The sequence below is a fragment of the Erythranthe guttata genome, chromosome 7 (genome assembly GCF_056151865.1).
Source record: "Erythranthe guttata isolate IM_541 chromosome 7, IM_541, whole genome shotgun sequence".
NCBI classification, from domain to species: domain Eukaryota; kingdom Viridiplantae; phylum Streptophyta; class Magnoliopsida; order Lamiales; family Phrymaceae; genus Erythranthe; species Erythranthe guttata.
Genome location: NC_142539.1, coordinates 6,521,001 through 6,546,249, shown reverse-complemented (window position 1 = coordinate 6,546,249; position 25,249 = coordinate 6,521,001). Strand labels below are relative to the sequence as shown.

At 35.3% G+C, this 25,249-nt stretch overlaps 1 protein-coding gene across 1 annotated transcript; it reads left to right on the top strand.

The window, feature by feature from the left end:
* The first annotated feature begins 2,270 nt into the window (after positions 1-2,270).
* PRD1 (putative recombination initiation defect 1) lies at positions 2,271-9,274 on the top strand. Its single transcript, XM_088820834.1, has 9 exons — positions 2,271-2,827; positions 4,189-4,298; positions 4,383-4,558; positions 5,036-5,332; positions 5,685-6,648; positions 6,749-7,460; positions 7,539-7,819; positions 7,896-8,550; positions 8,746-9,274. Exons 1-9 carry the CDS (start codon positions 2,378-2,380, stop codon positions 8,953-8,955), a joined length of 3,855 nt encoding a protein of 1,284 aa, XP_088676960.1. The 5' UTR covers positions 2,271-2,377; the 3' UTR covers positions 8,956-9,274.
* Positions 9,275-25,249: the final 15,975 nt, after the last annotated feature.

The window sequence follows — 25,249 nt, the reverse complement described above, 5'->3', positions numbered from 1 at the left end:
AAAACTGTCATTTTACTTAATATTAATTTGATGGAAAAATTATTTAATTATTTAAAAAAATATTTGGTTCTTATCTTATTAATTAAAGTAAAGTTGCTCTCTTATTAATAAAGGTAAGGTTGCTCCTGCTAAACCCTATGAAATATTTCCTGCTCATTTGATAGTTATAAATTATAATTGTCGTTTATTTAATTAATTAATTCTATTGTTTTAATATATTTAATATAATGAAGTTTAATATATTCGTTAAGTATCCAGACTTTTTTCGCACCAAAATTACATATCTTTTCCCACGAAAATTGTCATTTTTACTTAATATTAATTTGATGGAAAAATTATTTAATTGTTTAGAAAAATATGTGGTTTTTATCTTATAAATAAAAGTAAACTTGCTCTTGATAAACTCTTGAGATTTAATGGCATCATTGATTTATAGTAAATTTACTGAGGTCAGTTATGGGTGATAAAGAAGAAGATTCGTCAAACTTCAATATTAACTGAGATAAGATAAATATACAACCATATTACATCAAAAAATAAAGTTAAATTAATAAATATGGCAAAAAAGTTTATGGATGTGGGATTATCATCAATATATATAGCAAAATATCAAAATGAATTCAAACTTCAATTTTATTGGTTAAATTGAACTTTACTCTGTATTAATTTTAGTTCAATTACGTGCATCGCACGGGCCAAAAGTCTAGTATAAAATAATTTCAGTGTTGCACCTTTTGTGTAATTTGTAAATGACCCGATTTATGAATACCCTATTAAAATTTTTTTTTATTGCTATCTATATTACTCTTCTACCCTTCAAAATATTGAATTGGTTTGTGAATATCCTACTAACAACTTTTTTTTAGGGGTAATTAGATATGAGTGGCAAACTCAAATGGAACATTTTAACTACATCTCTATTTCAAAAAAAAAAATTGATACACATCCTTTGATTTTTATTTAACCAAAAAATACCCTTACAATACCAAATAAATGTTACGTGTCTCTTTTTTTCTCATTTCTTACTCTCTCTTCCCCTTTCTCTCACGCCGCTCAACTCACTCTCTCTCTCTCTCTCTCTCTCTCTCTCTCTCTCTCTCTCTCTCTCTCTCTCTCTCTCTCTCTCTCTCTCTCTCTCTCTCTCTCTCTCTCTCTCTCTCTCTCTCTCTCTCATGGTAGGCGACGATGGCTATGGTGGCGACGGCGGCTATGGCAGTGTTCGATCGGGGGGGTTGCATCAGGCTCTATGACGTTGGACAGGACAGGGGATGGCGCAGGCTCGTTTTTGTTTGCAACAAATAGGGATGAGTCTTGAGGTGGATATGGGTGTGGGGGGAGGGAGAGGGGGAGTAGTGGTGATGGTGGTGGTGGCGGCGGATCGAATTTAGGGTTCGGTGGGAAAAATTTAAGATTTTTCGATTTGGATATCTACAGATGTCTATGAGTGTCTATAGGTGTCTATGGTGTATGGCGGCTACGGTTCAAAGGAGAAGTTAGGGTTTCAAGATGCCTGTAGGTGACTATGGATAACTACGGTTCCTACGGGTTTCTGCAGATGTCGACGACCGAAAAAAAAATTAAAAAAAATCATAATTTTCAATTTATGTAGAAAAGAAGAAAAAAAATAGATTTTTATATAATAAAAAAATACGAAAAATGAAAAAAAAAATAAAAAAAAGTGTTCCACGTAAAAATGAAAAAAAAAATGCTAAATGCAAACTTAAAAATGTTAAATAATACCATAGTTCATTATAGTATATTTACAATCTGCTGTAATTTTGAATTTGTGAGTAGATGGACATTTTTTGAATGAATTTAATAAATGATGTGAAACATACTTTAATTAAGGGTGCAAATTTAGACAGGATGGTCTGTTTTAATAAGAAAATCGGATGACATAGGATGATTGACACGTGGATAATTTAAATTAAAATATAATTAGTATTCTAATAATAGGAAAAAGAAAAAGAAAAAGGAAAAAAGAAAACCCCAACAGAACCCGTAACCCCTCTAATAACGTGATTTATTAAGAGTTAGACTTAAAAGTGCCACATGTCAAAAAAATAGTGGAATCCAATTTATAGTAAATTTCGGCTTATCCGCTCAGAATTTAATCTCTTTAATTAAACCTGTCATTTAGTTCTAATAAAATTTGTCACTAAGAACTTATATCTTAATAAACTTTTTTTATTGCTATCCTTCAAAATATCGAATTACAGCCCTTCAAGTTGAGTTCCCATCAAACCTCTCGAATTATGTACGGCGCATAATTGCATTCTCAAATCTCACTTCTGCAAATGGCCATTTTGTCCTTTGAAATAACTCTCCCCTTCCCCGCCACAAATTGAAATCTCTCTCTCTCTCTCTCTCTCTAAATATGTACTCCATCATCGCCGCTCCGCCACAAGAGCCACCGCCGCCGGAAACCTGCACCCAAGGCCACCGCTCCACCCTCATCCTCCCAACAGCGGAAGGCGGCTCAATCTGCCTCCTCTGCCTCTCCAATCTACTCTCCAACCCCAAATCCCCCACCGTCCACGTGTCCTACGCCCTTTCCCAGCTTTCTCAAGCCCTATCTCAGCCCCAATTCCTCCACTCTCTTCTCACCTTCCACCCTCACTTCCTCATTCCCCCACTCGTTTCTGTCTTATCCAACTTCGACGATGAGCCCATCGCCAAACAGACCGTCGATTTGATCCAGACGTTATCCGATGGCTCGAGCAATAATTGTAATCGAAACCAGGAAGTGCACAATGAGTTCGTCGCTAGGGTTTCCGATTGTCTCTCCAGCGGTTCGTTGGCTTGGAGCCGTCGCCAGATGTACATGGTATTCCGTAATACCCGAGCCATTTTTTTTCTTTCAATCTTTCGTATTTCGATTTATGAGTTCCCGAGATTTTCTCCATGGTAGCTGCTTGTGTTTCAATTATTAGGAAGGTGCAAAGTGGAATGGGAAGAAACGGTTAACTGTAAATTGAACGTTTTCAAATTAATTGTAATTAATGTTTGATGCAGTGGGAAATTGGGTTAGAATTATACAGTATATGATTGTCGGGATCTTCGGCACTAATACTGTTTAATTGTGGTGATGTGTATTGGAGTTTTTGATTTTCGATTGATTGATGCTGCGGGTAATTATAGAAGCTCAACTTGCAACAACATATTTCTATGAATTATAAACATATATGAATTGAAGTATTTTTTTTTCATTATCCCCTGCGTGATGCTTCAAAAATTTTCGGGTTCTTAATACGTTGAAGCCATGGCTTGTGAATGTGTTTTTACATTATGAGAAATAACCTGTAAAACTATATTATAAGGATGTTGATATGAAGTCTTCAGCAAACAAATGGAGTAGTAGTAGTAGTAGTAGTAGTAGTAGTAGTTTTTCGTTCATACGCAATTGTATTTTGCATATGGAAGTATAAATTGTACTTTGTTGGATGTTTGAACCTTTATGAACTTCTTGGTTTGAGAAAATAGAGAAATATTTCTGAGCAGGATGCACACAACGAAACCCTAGAATCTCACTGTTTCTGTATCGTAAGACAAGCTTTGGTCCTGTGAGAATTTGTAACTTTTTCCGAGCTAGACCAATTTCGTAGTGTAAGTTTTTGGATGTAGTCACATGTATAGTTTTGGATTGACAAACAAATATGAATGTTTTGAGTTGGTGGACGTGTACTATAAGGTGATAAAGATACTTTACTGCAGTATCAAGTATAAAGTCCACTTTTGCCGTAGTTCCTTTTAACGTTCAGATGACTAATAATCAAGTTCTTCATGGTAACCTAAATTCATAAATAATGTACAAAATCAACGATATAACCTATTGTGATGAAGCTACTCAAGACGAACTGATTTTGCTTGGGATAGTTGAATACTGTGACCCTGGCTTATGAAACTTTCACACATAACAGCTATATAAGCTGGCATAATTGTTGCGGAAGACTATAAGATCCGTACAATATATGTTTCATACTTGATTTTTATATGGTAAGCCTGCATATTCCTGTATGTGCACAAACATCGGTGTTTTATGTAACATGCATTTTGTGAAAGATCTTTATATAATGTTCATATAATGCGTTTTGTTGAAGATCTTCATACAACAAGTCAAGCATATTCCTCTATTGTAAATCTTCGTATACTTGTTCCTTAGCATAATCATTTTACATTTGAATGCAGCTTCACTGCTTTGGTGTTCTCTTGGATAATCAGGACTGTAATTTGTATACTTCCATTAAAAACAAAGATGCCCTCATATTCAACCTTGTCACAGGTCTTCAATTGTCAAAGTAAGTTGAACTAATGCGCATGCAACTTTTTTGCTTTTACCTTGGAGAAATTGAGGTCCTGAAATACTTTTCTTCTTAATACAGTGACGAGATCCAAGGGGAGATTATGTTTGTTCTGTACAGATCATCCCTCCTCCATTATACATATATGGATGATAGTGGCACTGATTTGTTGCTTGCCTATTGCCCCAAGCTTTTGCACATATCACTCGACATCCTAATGAAAACTCAGAGTGATGACGTACGGCTTAACTGTGTAGGTTGACTTCTTCCCGTTGCTTGTTTTGCAACTTTTTTTTCCTAATTCTTTATTTCCCTTTCCAGTTGTAGGCATACTTGATGCAGTTTCTTATATGGCATTTCAGTGCCTAATGGATATTTATATGGCTGCAATTATTCCACCTGTTTTTCGGTTGTTTCATGCATAAGCTTAAAACTTGAATATAGTTTTCTTCACTTAAATGATCTTTGACTATCATGGAACAACTGAAGCATCATATTTCTCATGTATAATAGCAGTATTAAGTATGATTATTACCTTTTGATGATATGCGTAAAGACTGCAGCTCTAAATCACAGCACAGGAGTATGATAATTAACATCCTGCAATTATCTGCTTTTAATTTTTAAATGGTCTGTTGTTGAAACTAACTTTTACATGCAGTGAATAATAGCGCAATGACGGTTGGTATATAATAATAGATTGTGTTTTGTAACCGCTTCTTTCTACTCTGCAGCATTTTTGACGGTGTTGGCTCAGAGAGGGCTCTTTCAGAGTGCAGACTCAAATAATTCATTTGAAGCTGACAACTTCATGCAAACAACAGAGCATGTGATAGATGGACCACCCTTAGAAGTTTTGTTTGCGGAAGCAGTCAAAGGACCCCTGCTTTCTTCAGATACACACGTTCAGATTGCCACATTGGATTTAGTCTTTAAGTATCTTTCATTAGAAGAGGTCTCGGGGAAAGAACGCCAAGCATTCATTGAAGAGAATGTAGCAGATTACATATTTGAAATACTGAGATTATCAGGTAAAATTTTCAAGGAAACACAATGTGCCAGATATTTTACAAAGTTATACAGATGTACTGAATTATCAACAAGTAATTCATGATAATATGTAATTGTCCTGATTGCAAGCTAAGTTTTATATGAACATATCAACAGTTCAGTACAATAAAATCATATATGTTTCTTGATTATTGACAAAGTTGTTATTATCTTAAATGAATCATAAAGTGATATTTGTGCTTCTTTATAATAGAGCCAATATACCCCATGGTCGTCAATCTTCCTCTATTTTTTCATTTCACTCGACAAGATGATTGTTTGCAGTTTGACAAACTTTTCAATTTTCTTTGCCTTATACTGGTGATTTTATAGGAAGCAAAGATTCAATAGTCAACTCTGCAGTTCGGGTTCTTGATCTTTTATCAAATGATGAGCAAACCTTCAGACAGAGACTTGCCATTGGGTTCTCAACTCTGGTACCCATTCTGCGTTATGTAGCTGAAATTCCCTTTCAACCTGTACAATGTCATTTGCTGAAGCTCATTTTAAACTGTGTTACAAACTGTCCTGGAGTAGTATCCACCTCAAGCGGTGAAGAACTAAGTAGTATCCTGTCAGGAATGTTTAAGAAACATATGGATGGTGATATAGGGATGCTGCCAGAGACATTTACTCTGTCATGCTCAATATTTGTAGCTATTATGAAATGTACATCCTCTCGTGGGAATCCAAGTTTGGCAGCATCAATTGAAGATGCATCAATATCTGCAATCTCCACTTGTTTAAGCAATAACAATTTTAGCACCGATCAGATTTTGCACTGTCTTTACCTACTGAAGGAAGCATATACATATGATCAAGAAAGTAATTTCCCTGTTTCTTCTAAGGTGGGACTACGTTTTTGTGTTATAGACATACTTAAATCGAAGATTTTACCTTGGTTCGTGACAACGATCCATGATATGGAAGAAGAAGATGTTGCCTTGGGAGTCATTGAAACTTTTCATTCAGTGCTGCATGGTTCTAACATTGAGGGCAAGAATTTAGCAGAGTCTTTGGGTTCATCGTCATGGTTCAGTTCATTGTTTGGATGCTTGGGTTTGTTTCCAACAGAAAAGATGAAATGGAGGGTTTATATGATCTTCAGTTCAATTATAGATGTACTTCTAGGGAGTGACTCTGGACAACCTATTAGGGATTCCACTTTCCGTTTGCCATCCGACCCTACAGATTTGCTATTTCTTCTTGGTCAGAAGAGTTCACATAATCCGGAGTTGTTTGATTGTCAATCTGCAGTTCTTCTGATACTGTATGCTAGCTCTTTGTATACTGACAGGTAATAACCAGCTCCTCATTTGCATTCTACTCCCACCTCTACCTCTGTTGACAATATATAAATAACAATTTTTTTATTTTTTATTTTTGGTTTTAATTAGGATTGAAGATGACAAGTTGGTACTATCTTCTCTGGAGCAATTTATTTTACTCAACAGCTGCAATCTCCTTTGTGGATCCTCTGCCTCAGTGACCTTAGAAATTCTAGTAAATCTTTATGGATTTTACCGAGGATCTGCCAAGATGAGCTACCAATTACCTTACAGCCCAGAAGCTGAAAGAATCCTTTTTCAGCTATTGGCCGAAAAGGAGTGGGATTCTCTTTCTACAAAGATCCACTTGACGTCACTCGGATGGCTGTTTCAACAAGAAAAACTCTGCAAGTCGTTAGCTGATCAAATATTGAAGTTCTGTAGAACCAACCCCTTAATTGCTAATGATGTAGTTCTTGATCACGAAACCAGCCACAAAGTTGATTTGCGTGTGCTGGCTGAGTTGATAGCATCTGAAAACAACTTTGGAGCAATAATTTTAGTTTGCTTATTGGGAGATCTTGTAGACAATGGCTGTCAAGAGTATGACATGATTTCGGTACTAAAAGCATGTACGAAAATAATTGAAATTGCTCCAGCTGCTTCAGATCAGTTATGCATGCATGGGATAGATGTTGTGCTCCAAAACATTTTTAACTACTCGACGTACTCTTTCCCGGAATTATTCATGGCATCATCTCAACTTGCTTTAGTTATTCTGAAATCAGCACGTTCTGAATCAATGTCTACTAACGAAGCTTGGACAGGGATTACGATGAAGGTAAATCTTTTGTTTTTTTCGTCCACAGGTACTCCCGTTAATCAAGAAAGCTAACCTGGCATTTCATCTATTTTGTAGTTAATGGATTACCTGATCCCCACTGTGGATTCAGATGGATGGACAGAAGAAGTTCTCACAATAATTGGCATTCTTTCTCTGATTTTGCACCACTCAACAAACGAAGCACTCATAGAAGCTTCAAAAATCATAGTTTTGAATGTTCCTTTGGTGTCAACAATTAATACCGCAATTTTTGAAGCATGTACGAAGAGACACGCTCTATTTGACCACGACGAGGGAACAAGAACTGGTGAAGTCCTTATATTTGTGCTTTTGCTCCTCTTCTTCTCTATGAGAAGGTATGCAAATCGGGAGAAATAAATTATCCTTTTTTTTTTTTGGTATTATTCTACACTGACTTCGTTCGCATGGCAGCTTGCTAACTATTCTACCAGGTATTATCGATTTCCAAACTCTGCTCGACGAGGGTAATGAAAGGCAGCAATTATCCTACGTCAGCATCCGATGCCACGACTTGTGCAAGTTGATGCATTTTGGATCTGCTCCAGTTAAACTAATAGCTTCATTTTGTCTTATGCAACTATTCACTGGAATATCAGAATCTACAAGTACAGAACCAGTCGATTTCAAATTCAGACAAGGCTACCTATTGTCGATATCATCTGTATTAGAAGGCCTGATATTTTTCGGCGATGTAAGAGTTGCGCTGAACTGCTCACGATGTTTATCGACCCTAATGACATGGAAACAACTGAAAATTGAATCGATGGACGTTTGGTGTAGATTGATAGTAGAGGAGCTAGTGATGTCACTATCGACACCAAGTGTGACATCAAAATCTTTCATGATTCATCACAAGCCCGCTGCTAATATTGCATCTGCACTGCTAAAACTGGGCAAAGCCCCTTCATGGATGAATAGTGTGTTCGATGATTCTTCTGTGCGTAGTATTATTCATAACATGTCTGCGAGCAATTTGAGCACTGAGTTAGTGGCTTTATTTCGAGAGCTTCTCGTTTCTGGTCATCTCAACTCTGCACATATTGCTGATCTGAATAGAGTATTCCAGGTGAATACTTCTGTCTTCTATTAGTTGACCTAACTATATTTTATCTCAACGTTTGAGCACAGAGAGAAAAGAAACAAGAAATTGAGGATTCGATTATGTTCTGATAGATTATGTCTTAATTTTCAGTTTATTCGAACATTTTTAAATATTTATTGATGATATCGATTTGATCTGACGTTTTATGAGATTCCTTAGGCATGCAGGAGATATATTTACGCCGATGAAATTCAGGATAGCAGCATAGAGGATCATAGAGAGAAGATTGCAGTTAACGTAGATTTTGTAGGGAAAGCTCGTGCCTTTCTCGTGGGACTTGTGCCTGACATATGGAGGTCTCAGAGCAGGAAGAAAGAAATACTAGAAGAAATAGAATTATTCACCAAATGCTTGATGGAAGAGGATTAAGCATATATATATATATATATATTTTCTTCAAACACACCCCATAACAATGCAGTAGAAAAGATAGCAGGGCTTTGGCCATGTACATACATAGTTTATCTTTCATGGCACTATCAATCAAGCTGCATTCCAAGGTAGAAAGTTAGGTAATATATTATTTTAACTATAGTGTATAAAGTGATATATAAGTGTACATTTGATATGTAGTGATGGTATTTTGAGGATAAAATATGTGATTATCTTATGCTTGATATTTGTGATTATAAAATACTCATGTTTTGTCATCTATTGTTTGAGAATAAAGTTTATATTGTAAATAATATGGAAAAGTGGGTCTTCATATCCTAACACATGAGAATTTGTCACTTCCGTGTTTCACTATAGATTCTCAACTTCCCACTATCCCATTATTTCCGAACTTTGTAGTGGTTGTAATGCCTATGTAACTCCTTTGTAACTTCCGGTTGATTACACCTATATAAATGAGATCTCCCCCCCCCCCCCCAAAATACCCATGATTATCTATCTACGATCGTATCTCTTATTGTTCTTGTGTTATCTCATTCTCTTTCTCTATTATCGTTATTTTACGTTCTTATGTATTTCCACAATCACCAAACCAAAGAGTTAGATTTGATAGGTCATTTTACAAGACGTTGTCAGCACGAAATGCTCGCCGTGATTGTGGAAAGACAATCGTTCACGGGGCTTGGTTCCGATACATATGTGAAGACGGCTTGGTGAGTCTTGGACGAGGACGAACGGAAAATTGAGGACCGAGGTGGAACAAGTCATCCTCTTCGCAGATTCGTATGTCGGATCTATTGGGTTAACATAAATAATAATTATAATAATCTGTAGTTTAATGATTGAAATAATTAAATTAAATCCTACAAACCAAACATCTTACTAATAATCAGGTTAGATAAACTAAATAGTAGTTTAGTAAGATGTTTGGTTGGTAGGATTTAATATTACTCAAGCCCGCTACTAAAGTTGAAGCTCGTAATTAAGTACTACTACGTCGTGAAATTAGTAACACCCAACCCCCGCGATTAATTTTGTAGGAGGAGACTAAAACGAAAAATTACAATATTATCCTTAAAACAATAACTTAATTTGGAGAAGTTAGTTTATAAGTACATATTACCATTAGCTACAATGTTTTCTACTTGGAGAACAATTCAAGCATGAAATATATGGCTTAGGTACGAGTCATTATTAATGATGATTTGGACCTTGCTAGTATACTAACCATGAGCAGGGAAAGCTAGAGACTTAATTTGCTGTGTGATGAACATTCTGGGTCTTCAAGTTCGCCGATTGGATTGGATGACTCAAAAAGCTCGAGGTTTACCATATTTCTTGAAGATTGATTTCTTAAGCCTAGAAATCGAAAGAATGCAACCCGACGTTTATTCGACAAGATTTGGTCGCCAGTCAAGTTTGCAAGCTTTTGCTCGACTAAATGAGAAGGTTTTGAACAAGATAAGTTTTTTGCTAATTGGCACTGGCATGTTAAATCGTCATTATAAGTAATTATGTTCTATTTTACTTTAGTGATCAGCGGCGGTTATATACAAGCCCATTTTTTTATTAGTTCAAGACCTCCAACATAAAAATACTAATTTACCCTTAATGAATTTAAAATCAAATAAAAAACACAAAGCATTAAAAAATAAAAAATAAAATCATTTCCTTTGTGCAAGACCAAATAAAATACATAAATCCAGAAACCCCTCTTCCTTATTTCACGACTTAAAACTCTCCTCCTTCTTCCCCTTCTTCTTCACAAACCCACCAAGAAATCCTACACACCAAAATTATCAATACATACCAAACATTCACAATGGAACCAGAAAACAATGATATGGTGGTTTACGAGGGTGGAGAACACAATGAAATATGTTTTAACCGTTTATTTTTGCTTTTGGGTCGTTTTTTTTTTGTTGGGAAAAAATTCGACGATACCAAAAATCGGTCTGCAAATACCGATTTTTGTTTCTAAAGTCGGTAACCACATTCCGATTATTTTAATAAAAATCGGTACTTAAAAACCGATTTTTGTAGTAAAAATCGGCATGACAACACCGATTTGCTTTTGTATTATCGGTATTGTCATGCCGACTTGTACTACAAAATTCGGTTATTAAATACCGATTTTATTATCTGTGTTTTTTTAAGACCGTTTTCTCATACTTTCGTGTATCAACCTAGGGGATTGATGGAGGATTATTCAAATGAATTATCTAACGAATAAATATTTGAGATACGGAAAGCTCTACTCGATTGGGTTAAAGGAGTGGTAGACGCCACCGAATGGTGATAAACAATTTCGTTTCAAATATTTAAAAAATATCAATTAACCAAATATATAATATATTATTTAAAATAAATCAACAAATATCGGTATTCGAAAACCGATTTTGTACTCAATAATCGACATTAGAATGCCGATTTTGACTTGTAAAGTCGACGTTGTGTCGCCGATTTGGTTAACAAAAATCGGTATTATGACGCCGATTTTCGTGTACAAAATCAGTCTGGATAAACCGATTTGGGAAACCAACGAAAAAAAATAAAAAAACCAATTTCAATCTCAATTTTTTTTCCAAAATCGGCCAAATCATTGCAACCCAACAAGAAATAAGCATAGATTAATGTTCATTCGTACATATTTAGCATGGATTAATATTTGGCAGTCGTGATATTTAATTTCTTTTTTGTTTTGTTTCTTTTTTTTTTTTTTTTTTTTGGTCTTGAACAAATTAAAAATAAGATTTATTTGTATTTGAGTATTATTTGTGGATAGGGGTATATTTTTCATCTTTGGTCTTGATGTAATAAAATTAGATTCGGGCTTGAACTAATAAACTCCTTTATGTGGTTTTGAACTAATAAAAAAAATGGACTTGCATATAACGGCCGCCCACATAATATCTATTGTATTTGTTTAAGTTCTAAAACCTCTATGTGATTTTGGAAAAATCAAAGTATTTTGGGAAGCACGAGCTTTTCATACTTTAGATAACAAGCACGAGCTCGTTAAAACAGAAAATCTATCTGAGTACTCGGGTAGCGAGCCAGAGCTCGTTAAAACGAAAAATCTATCAGAGTACTCGGGTAGCGAGCACGAGCTCGTTAAAATGGAAAATCTATCCGAGTACTCGGGTAGCGACCCCGAGCTCGTTAAAATGGAAAATCTATCCGAGTACTCGGGTAGCGAGCACGAGCTCGTTAAACGGAAAAACTATCCGAGTACTCGGGTAGCGACCCCGAGCTCGTTAAAATGGAAAATCTATCCGAGTAATCGGGTAGCGAGCACGAGCTCGTTAAATGGAAAAACATCCGAGTACTCGGGTAGCGAGCACGAGCTCGTTAAATGGAAAAACTATCCGAGTACTCGGGTAGCGAGCACGAGCTGGTTAAATGGAAAAACTATCCGAGTACTCGGGTAGCGAGCACGAGCTCGTTAAACGGAAAAAACTCCGAGTACTCGGGTAGCGAGCCCGAGCTCGTCACAACGAAAAATCTATCCGAGTACTCGGGTAGCGAGCACGAGCTCGTTAAACGAAAAAACTATCCGAGTACTCGGGTAGCGAGCACGAGCTCGTTAAATGGAAAAACTATCCGAGTACTCGGGTAGCGAGCACGAGCTCGTTAAACGGAAAAAACTCCGAGTACTCGGGTAGCGAGCCCGAGCTCGTCACAACGAAAAATATGTCCGAGTACTAGGGTTGTGAGCACGAGCTCGTTAAACGGAAAATTTATCCGAGTACTTGGGTAGCGAACACTAGCTCGTGAAACAGAAAATCTATCCGAGTATTTGGATAGCGAGCACAAGCTCGTTTAAAAGAAAAAATCTATCAGAGTATTCTGGCTGCGAGCACGAGCTCGTTAAATAGAAAAAAATAATATGAGTATTCAGGTAGCAAGCTCGAGCTTGTTAAAATGAAAAATATACCCAAAGATTCGGATATCGAGCCCGAGATCGTTCAAATGAGAACTATGTCCGAAGATTCGGATAGTATGCCCGTGATTGTTAAAATGCATAAACTATTCAAATATTCTTGAAGCGAACACGAGTTCATTGAAATAAAATAAAAAGTTGATTGATCATTCAAATACTAAGCACGAGTTCTCTAGAAAAGAAAAGTATATCAAGCGTTTTGAGAGGAGAGCACGAGCCCGTTAAGATGTAAAAAATCTAAGCAGTCGAGAAGCATGAGCTACTTGTACTTCACGACGGCAGGCATAAATTACCGGTCATCGAGTAGTCACACTAGATAAAAGATACGTTGTCTTTTTATGGATAAATGCATTTTACGAGGAAATAACTAGAAAAGGGGGAGTGGGAAATAATAGCATCAACGAAGATTACACACCAAGAAAAATTGCAAAAAACGTAGTAGGTGGGTAAAGAAGATTTCGCATACTCCAAGCCGACCTATTCATATTCTCGCGTTCAACTTGGAGTGGGGGACTAGTTGATCCGGCCAGAATTAGCACGACCCAACAAGGCAAGGCCCAATTGAATTGGCCCATGCCCAATTGAATTGGGTCCATGCAGAAAGAGGAAATAAAGCCACGAGATATCCGACGAGCAGGAGATATCCGGCGAGTAAGAGATATCCGACGAGCAGGATCTCTCCGACGAGCAGCATACCTCCGACGAGCGAGATCTCACCGACGAGCAGGATCTCTCCGACGAGCAGAATACCTCCGACGAGCAGGATCTCTCCGACGAGCAGCATACCTCCGACGAGCGAGATCTCACCGACGAGCAGGATCTCTCCGACGAGCAGAATACCTCCGACGAGCAGGATCTCTCTGACGAGCTGGAGATATCCGACGAACAGGATCTCGCCGACGAGCAAGATCTCGCCGACGAGCAGGATCTCTCTGACGAGCTGAATACCTCCGACGAGCATAATAACTCAGACGAACTGGAGATATCCGATGAGCAGGATCTCACCGACGAGCAAGATATATCCGACGAGCAGGATCTCTCCGACGAGCAGCATACCTTCGACGAGCAGGATCTCGCCGACGAGCAGAATAACTCAGACGAGCTGCTAGCTTAGAGTAACTACCAAATGGCGATATGAGAATTGCATGGGCCACCTCATGACTTAATCACTAAGGCACATAAAAATATCTTGGTAACTTAAGTGCTAAGACTTAGAAAAATATCATGGATTTGAAATCATCCAATTAACAGAATTGAATAAAACTAATGACATCCGGAGGGTTTCATCTATAAATAGAGGGTACTCAGTCCTCAAGGTAAGCAACTCTCACATAAACATTTTAACTTTTTTTTACTGAATATATTTTAGAATGAGAGCCTTTGAGGTGTTCTGACTTGGGCGTCGGAGTGCTAACGCCGGGAGCACCTCTCCCGGTCCTTTTGCAGGTCCACGATGAACAGGCCCAATACGGAATGGACTTGGAGGTTCGGAATTCCTTGAAGCGCAGAAACCCAACCGCATCAAGGAGACTAAAACGAAAAATTACAATATTATCCTTAAAACAATAACTTAATTTTGTTAAATAAATTTTTTTATAGACAATTCACTTACGACTACATAATGTAACAAATTTAATACAACATGTCATGTGAAGAACCAAACATATTATTAACTAATTAATTAGAACCAATAAATAATTAATCTAATCTAATCTAATCTAATCTAATACGATATACGTAAACAAACGAGACCATAGTTAATAGTAGGGATGGCAATGGGTAAGGGTTTGTCGGGTCTTACACCCGGAACCGACCATTTTGGGGCATGTCTGGGTAAGTTAAATGGTTATGGGTTTAAATTTATAGAACTGGACGGTTCTAGGTCGGGTACTGGTCTAATTGGAACCGACCCGTATAAATATATTATATTTAATAGTTAATCTATATATACAAATTAATTTAGGATTTCATTCATCAAACTTTCAACTTTCATTGTGTCTATTCTCATTTGCCAATTTTTCACCATTTCATTTTTTTTAATCTTGTTTCTCGTAAGTAATATCCATCAAACTTGTCGACCACCGCTAGTCGTCTTTCTTGCTTTTGAACCTTCTTTATCGTAGAAGTTAAATATAATTAATTATATATTATTCACTTTATATCACTTGTACAAGTTGTTAAATATATAAGCAAAATATTACAAAAGTTAAAAAATAGATTTTGTTTTTATGTCAATTAATATAGCGGGTCAGAACCGTTTAATTCGAGTATAGGTTGAGGAGGATCCGGGTCTAAGCTAAAACGGGTTGTGGCAGGTCTGAATTTTTATATATTTTTTACTGGTCAGGTCTCGGGTTTAGGTAAACCCACCTCATAACTGACTCGTTGCCATTCCTAGTTAATAGACTTAATTAAATACATTAAATAATGGCATATAATAATAATTAGACTTTATTTATTTCCCAAACAATCATAATTAAAAGGTTACATTACAAATAAGTCTATCATGGGATTCTTATTCATAAAGAGATCCAGTAAAAAACTCTTTCACAACATAGTCCAGGCATCATCTAGGGTGTGTTGAAGACTGTTAGTGACAGTACAATTACGGTCAACGTTCAGCGACGGGCGTGAAAAAAATTGAAAAGTCGACGCCGAAAACCGCGGCGAAAAAAAAAAAAAAAAAAAAAAACCAACGCCGGAAACCGACGGCAAAAAAAGCCCTTCGAAAAAAAGGTCAAAATTGATTAAATTGGGGTTACAATTAAAAAATTGGTTTAAAGGATTGGGAGTAGATATATATATATATATATATATATAATTTTTCCTTCATTTATAATACATATTAAAATGATGAGCTTATTGGCGAAAGATATATATCTTCTAAATCTAAAATAATAAAAATGGTTGGCCAGAGACATATGCATAAAAACCTCTAATTAAAAAACAAGTCGAAACGTAGAAATCTTTCTCGGGAAATCATATCAATATACTCTCTTAAACACATTTTGTCCAGTCATGTTTTGAGAATGAAAAAATACACTCTCAATATACCATTTTAAAAGAAATTCTATCAACATCGTATCGTGCACGTTAATATATGGATTATTAGAGTCATTTGGGCTTAAATAATAGGTAAAACTAGAGAACAAACGACATCGTATTTGATTGGATAGATAATCTGCCCTTATTTTGTGCCCAAATGACCTCGCATGTGTTATACATGACATTCTCTGTTATAATAGGATTGTCTTCATTTATGAAAAATATTTAATTTTAGAGTAAAAAGCAGTTTGCCTCCTAAACTATGGGCCGATTTGCACTTTACCCCCCAAACAAAAAAAATTTGCACGTTTTTACCTTAACTCGTTAATTCGTTGCACGGTGCCCCCTGAACTAAATTTTCCGGCAATTTTGACCGAAAAGTTAAAACATGTGCCTTGCACGTGACATTTGCAGGGGTATATTCGTCCATTCACTTACATCTTTAATATTAACTATAAATTATTCTTTAAAAAAACAAAAAATATAAAAAATAAAAACAAAACAAAGAAAACAAAAAATAAAAAAATAATTTGTCTTCTTCCTTCTTCCCCACTTCGCCCACCGTGCCACCACCATCCCAAACAGATCCCAGCCAAAAATTTCGGGGTGTTTGCTTTCGAGCTTCTCGAGGCCGAAGTACTCTCGGGCGACGGCGACGACGGAGGGGTCGAGCTCCCAGCCGTGGACGGCGGTTTGAGGGTGGAGTTCGAGGATGATTTTGGCGGCGGATCCGGCTCCGAACCCGAGTATTCCGACGGGTCCGGGCGGGAGGATCGGCGGCAGGGTGGCGAAGACGTCGTAGTAGGCGTTGGTGAGGGTTTTGAAGAGGAAGGAGATGCTGTGGATGTTGCCGGGGGCGTCGAGGAGGAGGAGCCTGGATCCGGCGAGTGGGTGGTCCGCCGCCCTGGATACTTGGATCACTCTGATGTAGTTGTGCCGGGATTTGAATTTCGCCAGTATTTTGACGTGTTCGAATGGGATTCCGAGGTCGCCGCCGTCATCGTGCCGGGTGGCGGCGGCGGTGGTTTGGGGATTGGGTGACTGGGTTTGGTGAGATTTGATTGGGAATAGGTCTTTGCCGCGGCGGTGGGTGGTGATGGCGGCGGCGAGGAGTGGAGGGGGAGGATTTGGGTGGTGGGGGTGTGAGAATGGAGGGTGGAATTGGGGGAAGATATGTGCTGCTGCTGCTAATTTCATTCTGAAGAAGAAAAAAAAACACTGAATAGCTTCAATGGCTCACATTTTGTAGAAAATGGACAATGTTGGGAAATTGTATATAATAAAATTTGAGTTTGTGGTGAAAAGTTACGGCGGCGACACTTTGCAGGTTTCTCTCGAGGAAGGAGGAAGAGAGTTGCAGATTTTCCTTCTTATTTTCTTTTCTTTTATTATTATTATTGTTTATTTTATTTGTTTTTTATTTAATATGATGAATGTAAGGGAATAGACACTTTTGACCCTGCCAAACTCACGTGAATGGCATGTGTGTAAGATTCCGGTCAAAATTGCCGGAAAATAACATTTTTAGGGCACCGTGCAACAAAAAACCAAGTTTAGGTAAAAACGTGCAAAAAAATTTTGTTTGGGGGGTAAAGTGCAAAACGGGTCATAGTTTAGGGGGTAAACTGCTTTTTACTCTTAATTTTATTTCGTAAACATTTTTCATTAAATATTATATTTAATTAAGAAAATTTATTACATAAGTCTTTGACATGGTAAATTGAACACATGCCTATTTATGTGAACATTTTAATATGGATATTTTGATTTGGGGCGTTTTTTGATATACTAAGTTGTTTACATGTGAATTTTGGATTTAGGATCTCATAATTTATTTTATTTTATTTTCTTGTGTCGAGTAGGGATGACAATGGGTGCGTATGGGGTGGGTCTTGCAATCTCCGTCTCAAAAAATCTCCATCTCGATCCCCGTAAAAATTCAATAGGGCAGGTCAAATTGTCATCCCTAGTGTCGAGGAAACTCAAAAAGTTAGGGCCGGCTCTACATTTTATCGTAGTTGAATTTATTTATTATGTGGCAACCCAACTCAATTATTAAAGAGGTAATCCTATTTGTTCTCCTATCAAAATCAAACATGTGTTTTACAAGCACAAAAATTGTGTTAACAATTGTATTCAAATTTATGGTCTAATTCTTCTATAAAAAAGCTCTATCTTTATTTTTATTTTTCACATAACAATTATAGAATAAGTTGAATGAGTAATCATGTCTACTACAAACTTGTTGGTATTTTTCATTGGATTAATGGTGTTTGCCATTTCTTGTATTGCTCATATTGATTCCTTGAATGCACCTGATGCACCTGCAATCCAATACAACGAAAAAGAGGGTCCACCAATCGCAACTGCACCGGAGCACAGGGGAAAAAATTTCCCCCCACCATCGGCCGCACCGCCCCGTCGGAAACTTGCGTCGGGACATAACGGAAAAAAACCACATCCAGTAGCAGTACTACCACCACCTCAGATTCAGACACCAGCTACTTAAAATGACAAATTATAAGCTTAGATTCTTTCAATTTCATTTGAAGAAGAGTTGTTACATTACTTTGATGATTTATTCTCATTAACTAAAACAAATGTAGCTTATATATTATTATAAACATAAATGTTATGTTCTTTGGTAAGACTACTTTGCACTGCATTTTTCACTTCAATTAGTTTCTTTGTCTAAAATAACCAATGAAAAAAAATATATTCCTTTATCAATAATATGAAAATATATATTGAAAAAAAGTAAAGGCCAAATACCTTTAATAGTTCCTTAAATATTAATTCATTTCATCCAACATCTCAAAATACAGACATTTCATCCGTCATCTTGTACATAAACCCACCCCAAAAACACTATTTGCTTCATGGAAAAGTAGTGTACAAAAAGATGAAAATATTAGGTAAATTATTGGAATAAAATGTAAAACACTTGGCAAAAAGAAAAAGGAAAAGCAATATAATGTAAAATTATGTGTAAAATAATTTAGAAAAAACAAAAAGTGGGGAAAAAGAACTAGACTAAAACATGGAAAAAAACTATTTCCTTAATAGGGAAAGCGAAGGAAAACTCGGATGTCGCAATCGGACGTCTTCCTCTGATCCTCTCACGGTTATTTAATCAAGATTTTATTACTATTTTTCTTACGGACCAAATATATTTCGAAAATCCCGATTTTATATCCCTTTACACTTTTCATTTCGTCATATTAAAATCCACGATCCAAACATAGCCAAAGTTATTTAAATATTCGGGCAATAACTAATGGAATCACATTTAGAAGTATTAATGTGGTATTCCACATATTACGGATAGTTTTAGTAAAAAGAATGGCAAATAAATAATTAGATAAAAAAAATTCATTTTACTTTTATGTTGGCTCTATTAATAGGTATGGAAGATATCTAGATTAAAATATAGGTAAAATAGCACCTGATCCATGTGTGGTTACAGTCTTTTGCAGATGATGCTCTTGTGCTCTTAATATCAGCACATACTTGTGGTTTAGGGGTAGTTTCGGTTACTTTTTCCGACAAATTTTACCACATGTGTCAAACGTCAAAGTATTTTTTTTGCAGATGACCCATTTGTGCTTACGTTTTCCCTTTCATTTTTGCAGATGGCCCCTTGAAGTTTGAGACATGCGGTTAAATTTGACGAAAAAATTAACGGAAGCTACCCCCTAAATTACAAGGGAGTTGTGTGCTGATATTACGAGCACAAGTTGGTCATCTGCAAATCTTGTAACCACATGGAGTTTAAGTGTTATTTATCATTAAATATAATATTGATGTTGCTCAAAAGTTTATGGGTCAGCCCAGGGGTCTTAAAGCCCAATAGTCTTCAAGTCCAAGGGTCTTCAATTCCAGTGTAAGGAAAGTCGAAGGTTCTTGCCAAGCGTAAGAAGGGGGTCGAAGGTGAGCTTCCACTGGCGACTCTGCAAAACAGATAGAAACACTGGGTGAGTCGCCGGGAAATCCCGACGATCACCCTCCGACGTTCAAGTCAGTCGGGATTCGGGAGTGATATTTCCAAAGACTCAAATAATCAATCAAAAATAGTATCTTACCAAATGTATACTTCATATTTATATATGACCTTACTTGCCCACTTCTTGTAGAGAATCAACGTGGGACAAGCAACACTTACAGAAATGTGAGCTTTTTGTAGAGATCCCGTGTTGGACAAGTGAGTGTCACTCCTATTCGTGGGTTAGGTTGGTTGATTATCGGCCATCAAACCAATCCGACCACCAATCGACTTTTGTAAATATTAAGAACCATTATCGGCCAAACATATATGGGTTGGGTGGTGGTTGGCAAACCAACTTCATTTTTTTTCTCTAAACTTCCATTCGAACACTAATATTTAAACATAACTAGTTCAACAATATTAAAATAAAAAATCAAAATTTTAACTAAACATAATTGTACAACAATATTACAATAAAAATCCAAAAAATTATAACCATATGTCTTAAAATTAACATAAATAATTCAATATATCATAAAAATTCAAAATACGATAGCGCGAGCATATTCAAATTTTATTTGTTTTTTTTTTATGATGAATTGGTGAATAATCCAAAATATACTCAAGTCCTTATTTTTCCAACTTCCAGCGCTCAAAATGAAAAAAATAAACTTGCATCAATGATCAACCCACTAAATTAAATCTTACATAAAAATACAATAATAATAAATTTTATATATTAATCGTCTGGCAACAAAAATAATATCAATTTAATCAATAAAAGTTCACCAAAGACCACATTTCACAATTTTTTTAGGTCAAATGCGTATTTTTAAAACAAAACTATTAAATTAGAGAAAATACTATATAAAATTTTAAAGTACAAACTTTCAATAAATAATAATAATAATAATAATAATAATAATAATAATAATAATAATAATAATAATAATAATAATAATAATAATAATAATAATAATAATAATAATAATAATAATAATAATAATAATAATAATAATAATAATAATAATAATAATAATAATAATAATAATAATAATAATAATAATAATAATAATAATAATAATAATAATAATAATAATAATAATAATAATAATAATAATAATAATAATAATAATAATAATAATAATAATAATAATAATAATAATAATAATAATAATAATAATAATAATAATAATAATAATAATAATAATAATAATAATAATAATAATAATAATAATAATAATAATAATAATAATAATAATAATAATAATAATAATAATAATAATAATAATAATAATAATAATAATAATAATAATAATAATAATAATAATAATAATAATAATAATAATAATAATAATAATAATAATAATAATAATAATAATAATAATAATAATAATAATAATAATAATAATAATAATAATAATAATAATAATAATAATAATAATAATAATAATAATAATAATAATAATAATAATAATAATAATAATAATAATAATAATAATAATAATAATAATAATAATAATAATAATAATAATAAAAGTTGGTTTGCCGATAATACCCAACGAACCAACTTTTTAGCATATTACAAACTACCAACGGACCCAACTATCATGGGTTGGTTGGCATTATCGACCCACCTTTGATGGGTGGGTTGATTGTTTATCAACCGTAAAAAAATATTGATCGAAAATGAGTTGGTTGTTGAATAAAACCAGCCCAATGAATAGCCGGAGTGCTAGTTTTTTACGAGAGGGTGTGAGTGTTAATTGGAGTTTTCCCTTAATTAGTCATTTATTTGACTAATTAGACTTACGATCCAATTAGGCACATCTTTAAACCCACACTCCCAAATTGGGTCACGAGCCACTGGGCCAACACGAGAGTAGAATATAAAGAGGTGCTTGAAACGATTGTTGTTAATGGTCCCTTGTATGGGGCGCCGGATCTTGAGAAGAAGGAAGATGGGGGTCTCAGGTGAATCGAACCAGCCATCGGCCCGTAGTATCGGGGCAACCCAAAGGGACAGGCTCCGTTCGCGGGCGGGTGATATTCCAAAAAAAACGTTAAGAGTTATATATTAATAATACTATTTTGGGTAAATTACAAACACCCCCCTGAGGTATGGTCAAATTACAAAAACACCCATCTTGTTTGGATAATTACAACTACCCCCTCAACTCCTCAAATTTAGTGGAATCTTCGAGATTTTATGGAATATTATCACTTGTGTACCCGTTTTATCCCATTGAAACTCTACATTATGAAGCAAGATGATCATAATAAGTGATTTTTAGCTTGTATATATCAGTTTGTGGTGCATCGAAAACTGTATTTTTACACAAAACGAGTACAAACTAGAGCACATTCCACAGAATCTAGATGATTATGTTGAATTTGGCACAATAAGGGTGGAGGTGTAAGAAAAAATCGTAGTTGAGGGTGGTAGATGTAATTATCCAAACAAGAGGGGGATTTTTGTAATTTGACCATACCTCAGGGGGGTGTTTGTAATTTACCCTACTATTTTATGATATCCTACTTTTTACATTGTAAAATAAAATTTAAATTATATGCTAAAAAATTCAATTGCAAAATCTACAAATTAAATAGGGTCAATAGCACTTAACCCCCTTTGGTTTGGACATTTTCCATACGACCCCCTTATGGTATGAATTTAGGCACATAAATCCCTTGTGGTTTTGACATTTTGCACATGACCCCCTTATGGTATGAAATTAGGCACATAACCCTCCTGTGGTTTTGAAATGTTGCACATGACCCCCTTATGGTACTTATGGTATGAAATTAGGCACATAACCCTCCTGTGGTTTTGAAATGTTGCACATGACCCCCTTATGGTACTTATGGTATGAAATTAGGCACGTAACCCCCTTGTGGTTTTAAAATTTTGCACATGACCCCCTTATGGTATGAAATTAGCACATAACCCCCTTGAATAGAAAACTGAAAAATACTAAATTACCCTCATCAAGTCAAAAATTCTTATTTTAATTTAAAAATAATTATTCTATAAAATGAAAAGTTTAATGTACTTTTTTTTAAATGAGAAATATAATATATTATTGTGTTTTTTTAATTTTACAGCATAAAAGGTATATAATACTAGTTATTGTACGATTGACAATTTATTCAATTTTAAAAAACAATTTGAAAATCTTTAACATTGTCATTAATTATGATTATTATATTACTATTTTCTATATAATATATATAGTTGTTATCGAGCTTTAATTTGTTTAAGAAACAAAGTCTTTATTTTTTTTTTCTTTTGGAAAATCTAAAAAAAACATTTCTCTAAAGTTGAAATGAAAATTAATTTTTAAAAAAAACATGTGCGGTAAAATAGAAAAAACACAATAATATATTATATTTCTCATTTTACAAAAAAAGTACATTAAGCCTTTTTTTTTTATCAATAAAATAAATAAACTAGAAGAACTGGAAATTACAAATGTCAACAATAGGAAAACCTCCGTCACAGAAGCAAGAGTTAGGGAGATTCAAAAGAGCAATAAAACCAAAACATTTAACTGAATTAGCCCAAGCAGCAAGATTATGAGGGGCAAAATTAGCATTTCTAGAAATGAACTTGAAGCGCCATTTAGGCCAAAGTGCCCAGTATTTACGGATCTCTGAGATTAAAACTTTGGCAGTCCAATGAACTTCTATGGCATGATCAATAATGAAATGGATGGCGGAGAGGCAATCAGATTCAATAATGATCTTCTCAATCTTTGCATTTGCAATGAGGTGGCAAGCTTCTTTAATGGCAATTGTTTCAGCAGCTAAGGCATCATGGCACAGGTGGTTATTTGTATGAGCAAATAAAATGGAGCCTCTTGAGTTACGAATAATTAAGCTTGTGACTGCAGCTCCTTTGAAGAAATGGGCATCCACATTTGCTTTCAGCCAATCAGATGGAGGTTTTGCCAAGTTTGAATGTTGCCATGCTTGTTCTTGAGTTTGAATTGGAGCTGACTGGAATTATGTTCCATAGCCATTGAAAAGGCTCTTTTTCCAATATCCTGCACATTGAGAAAGGGAAGGCCATGGACAAGTTTATTTCTATTCTTCCATACAATATCAAATAGGACAGCAACAAAAATAAGAAATTCATCTCTAAACATAGGAATATTAGGAAGGAAATATGGAGATTTGCCAAGTATAAGAGAAATCCAATGGTTGAGAGGTTCATTTCTAAATGTGTTCAAATTGAAATTCCATTTAGATGTGAACCAAACCTGTGTAATAAAAGGGCAATTAAGAAACAAATGTTGCACAAATTCACTAGCAGCATGACAAAACAAGCAAGAAGTATCAACAATGGGAAAAAGAGAATTCAATTTGGCTCGAGTAGGAAGAATATCATTAAGAATCTTCCACAAAAGGATTTTATGTCTATTATGGAGAGGGGAGCTCCACAAATTCTTCCATATGGTGGGGGGAAGAGAAACATAATGAGAGAAACGAGAGGATTGATCGGTAATATAAGGACTTTTGGAGGAGAATTTCCCTGACTTGGAGGGGACCCAAAAGAGAGACTTTGGCAAAGTCACTGGGGAGACTTGGATCTTCCGGATTTCGAGAACCACTTCTGGGGGAAAGAGGTCATTAAGAAGCTGGATATTCCAAACATTACTCCCTTCAATCAGAAGCTCTTTTACAAGTTGGATCATGGGGGGGTTATCTGGATCTGGAAGAGGGGGAATAAAGCAAGAGAGAGATGGTATCTGTTGGGTGCTAAATACCCACACGCAAGTGCACGTATCGCAAACAAGTAGTAAAGTAGACTCGTGAGAGTCGGATGTCGATCCCACAGGGAATACACAAATTATTTAATCCTAAGTACCAAATCCTAACAATTGTGATTTTTATCCAGCCTACGCAGGGTTGTCAATTTAATTAAATAAATAAATTAAACTAATTAAGAAAGCAATTAAACACGAGAAAATATCAATATAAAACGGATCTAGGATTTTATCTTCCCCCTATGCGATAATTCTTCACCCAATTAATCTCCTATCATGCAAGTTACGATTCTCGATTATTAACCCAAGACACGAAATTACTCATAACCAGCTGTCGCTGCGTTATAAGCCTATTATTCATAAAAGATTCACTATATGGCTATGCAAACCTAGAATAAATAAAGCATTAAATAACAAGTCTCGTAAACGGCTACCTAAGGTATTATCTATATGTCTACGATAATACATGCAATTAACACACTCATCCGGTGAAAACTACTCGAAGGCTCTTCTATCCCTGTTCTAATT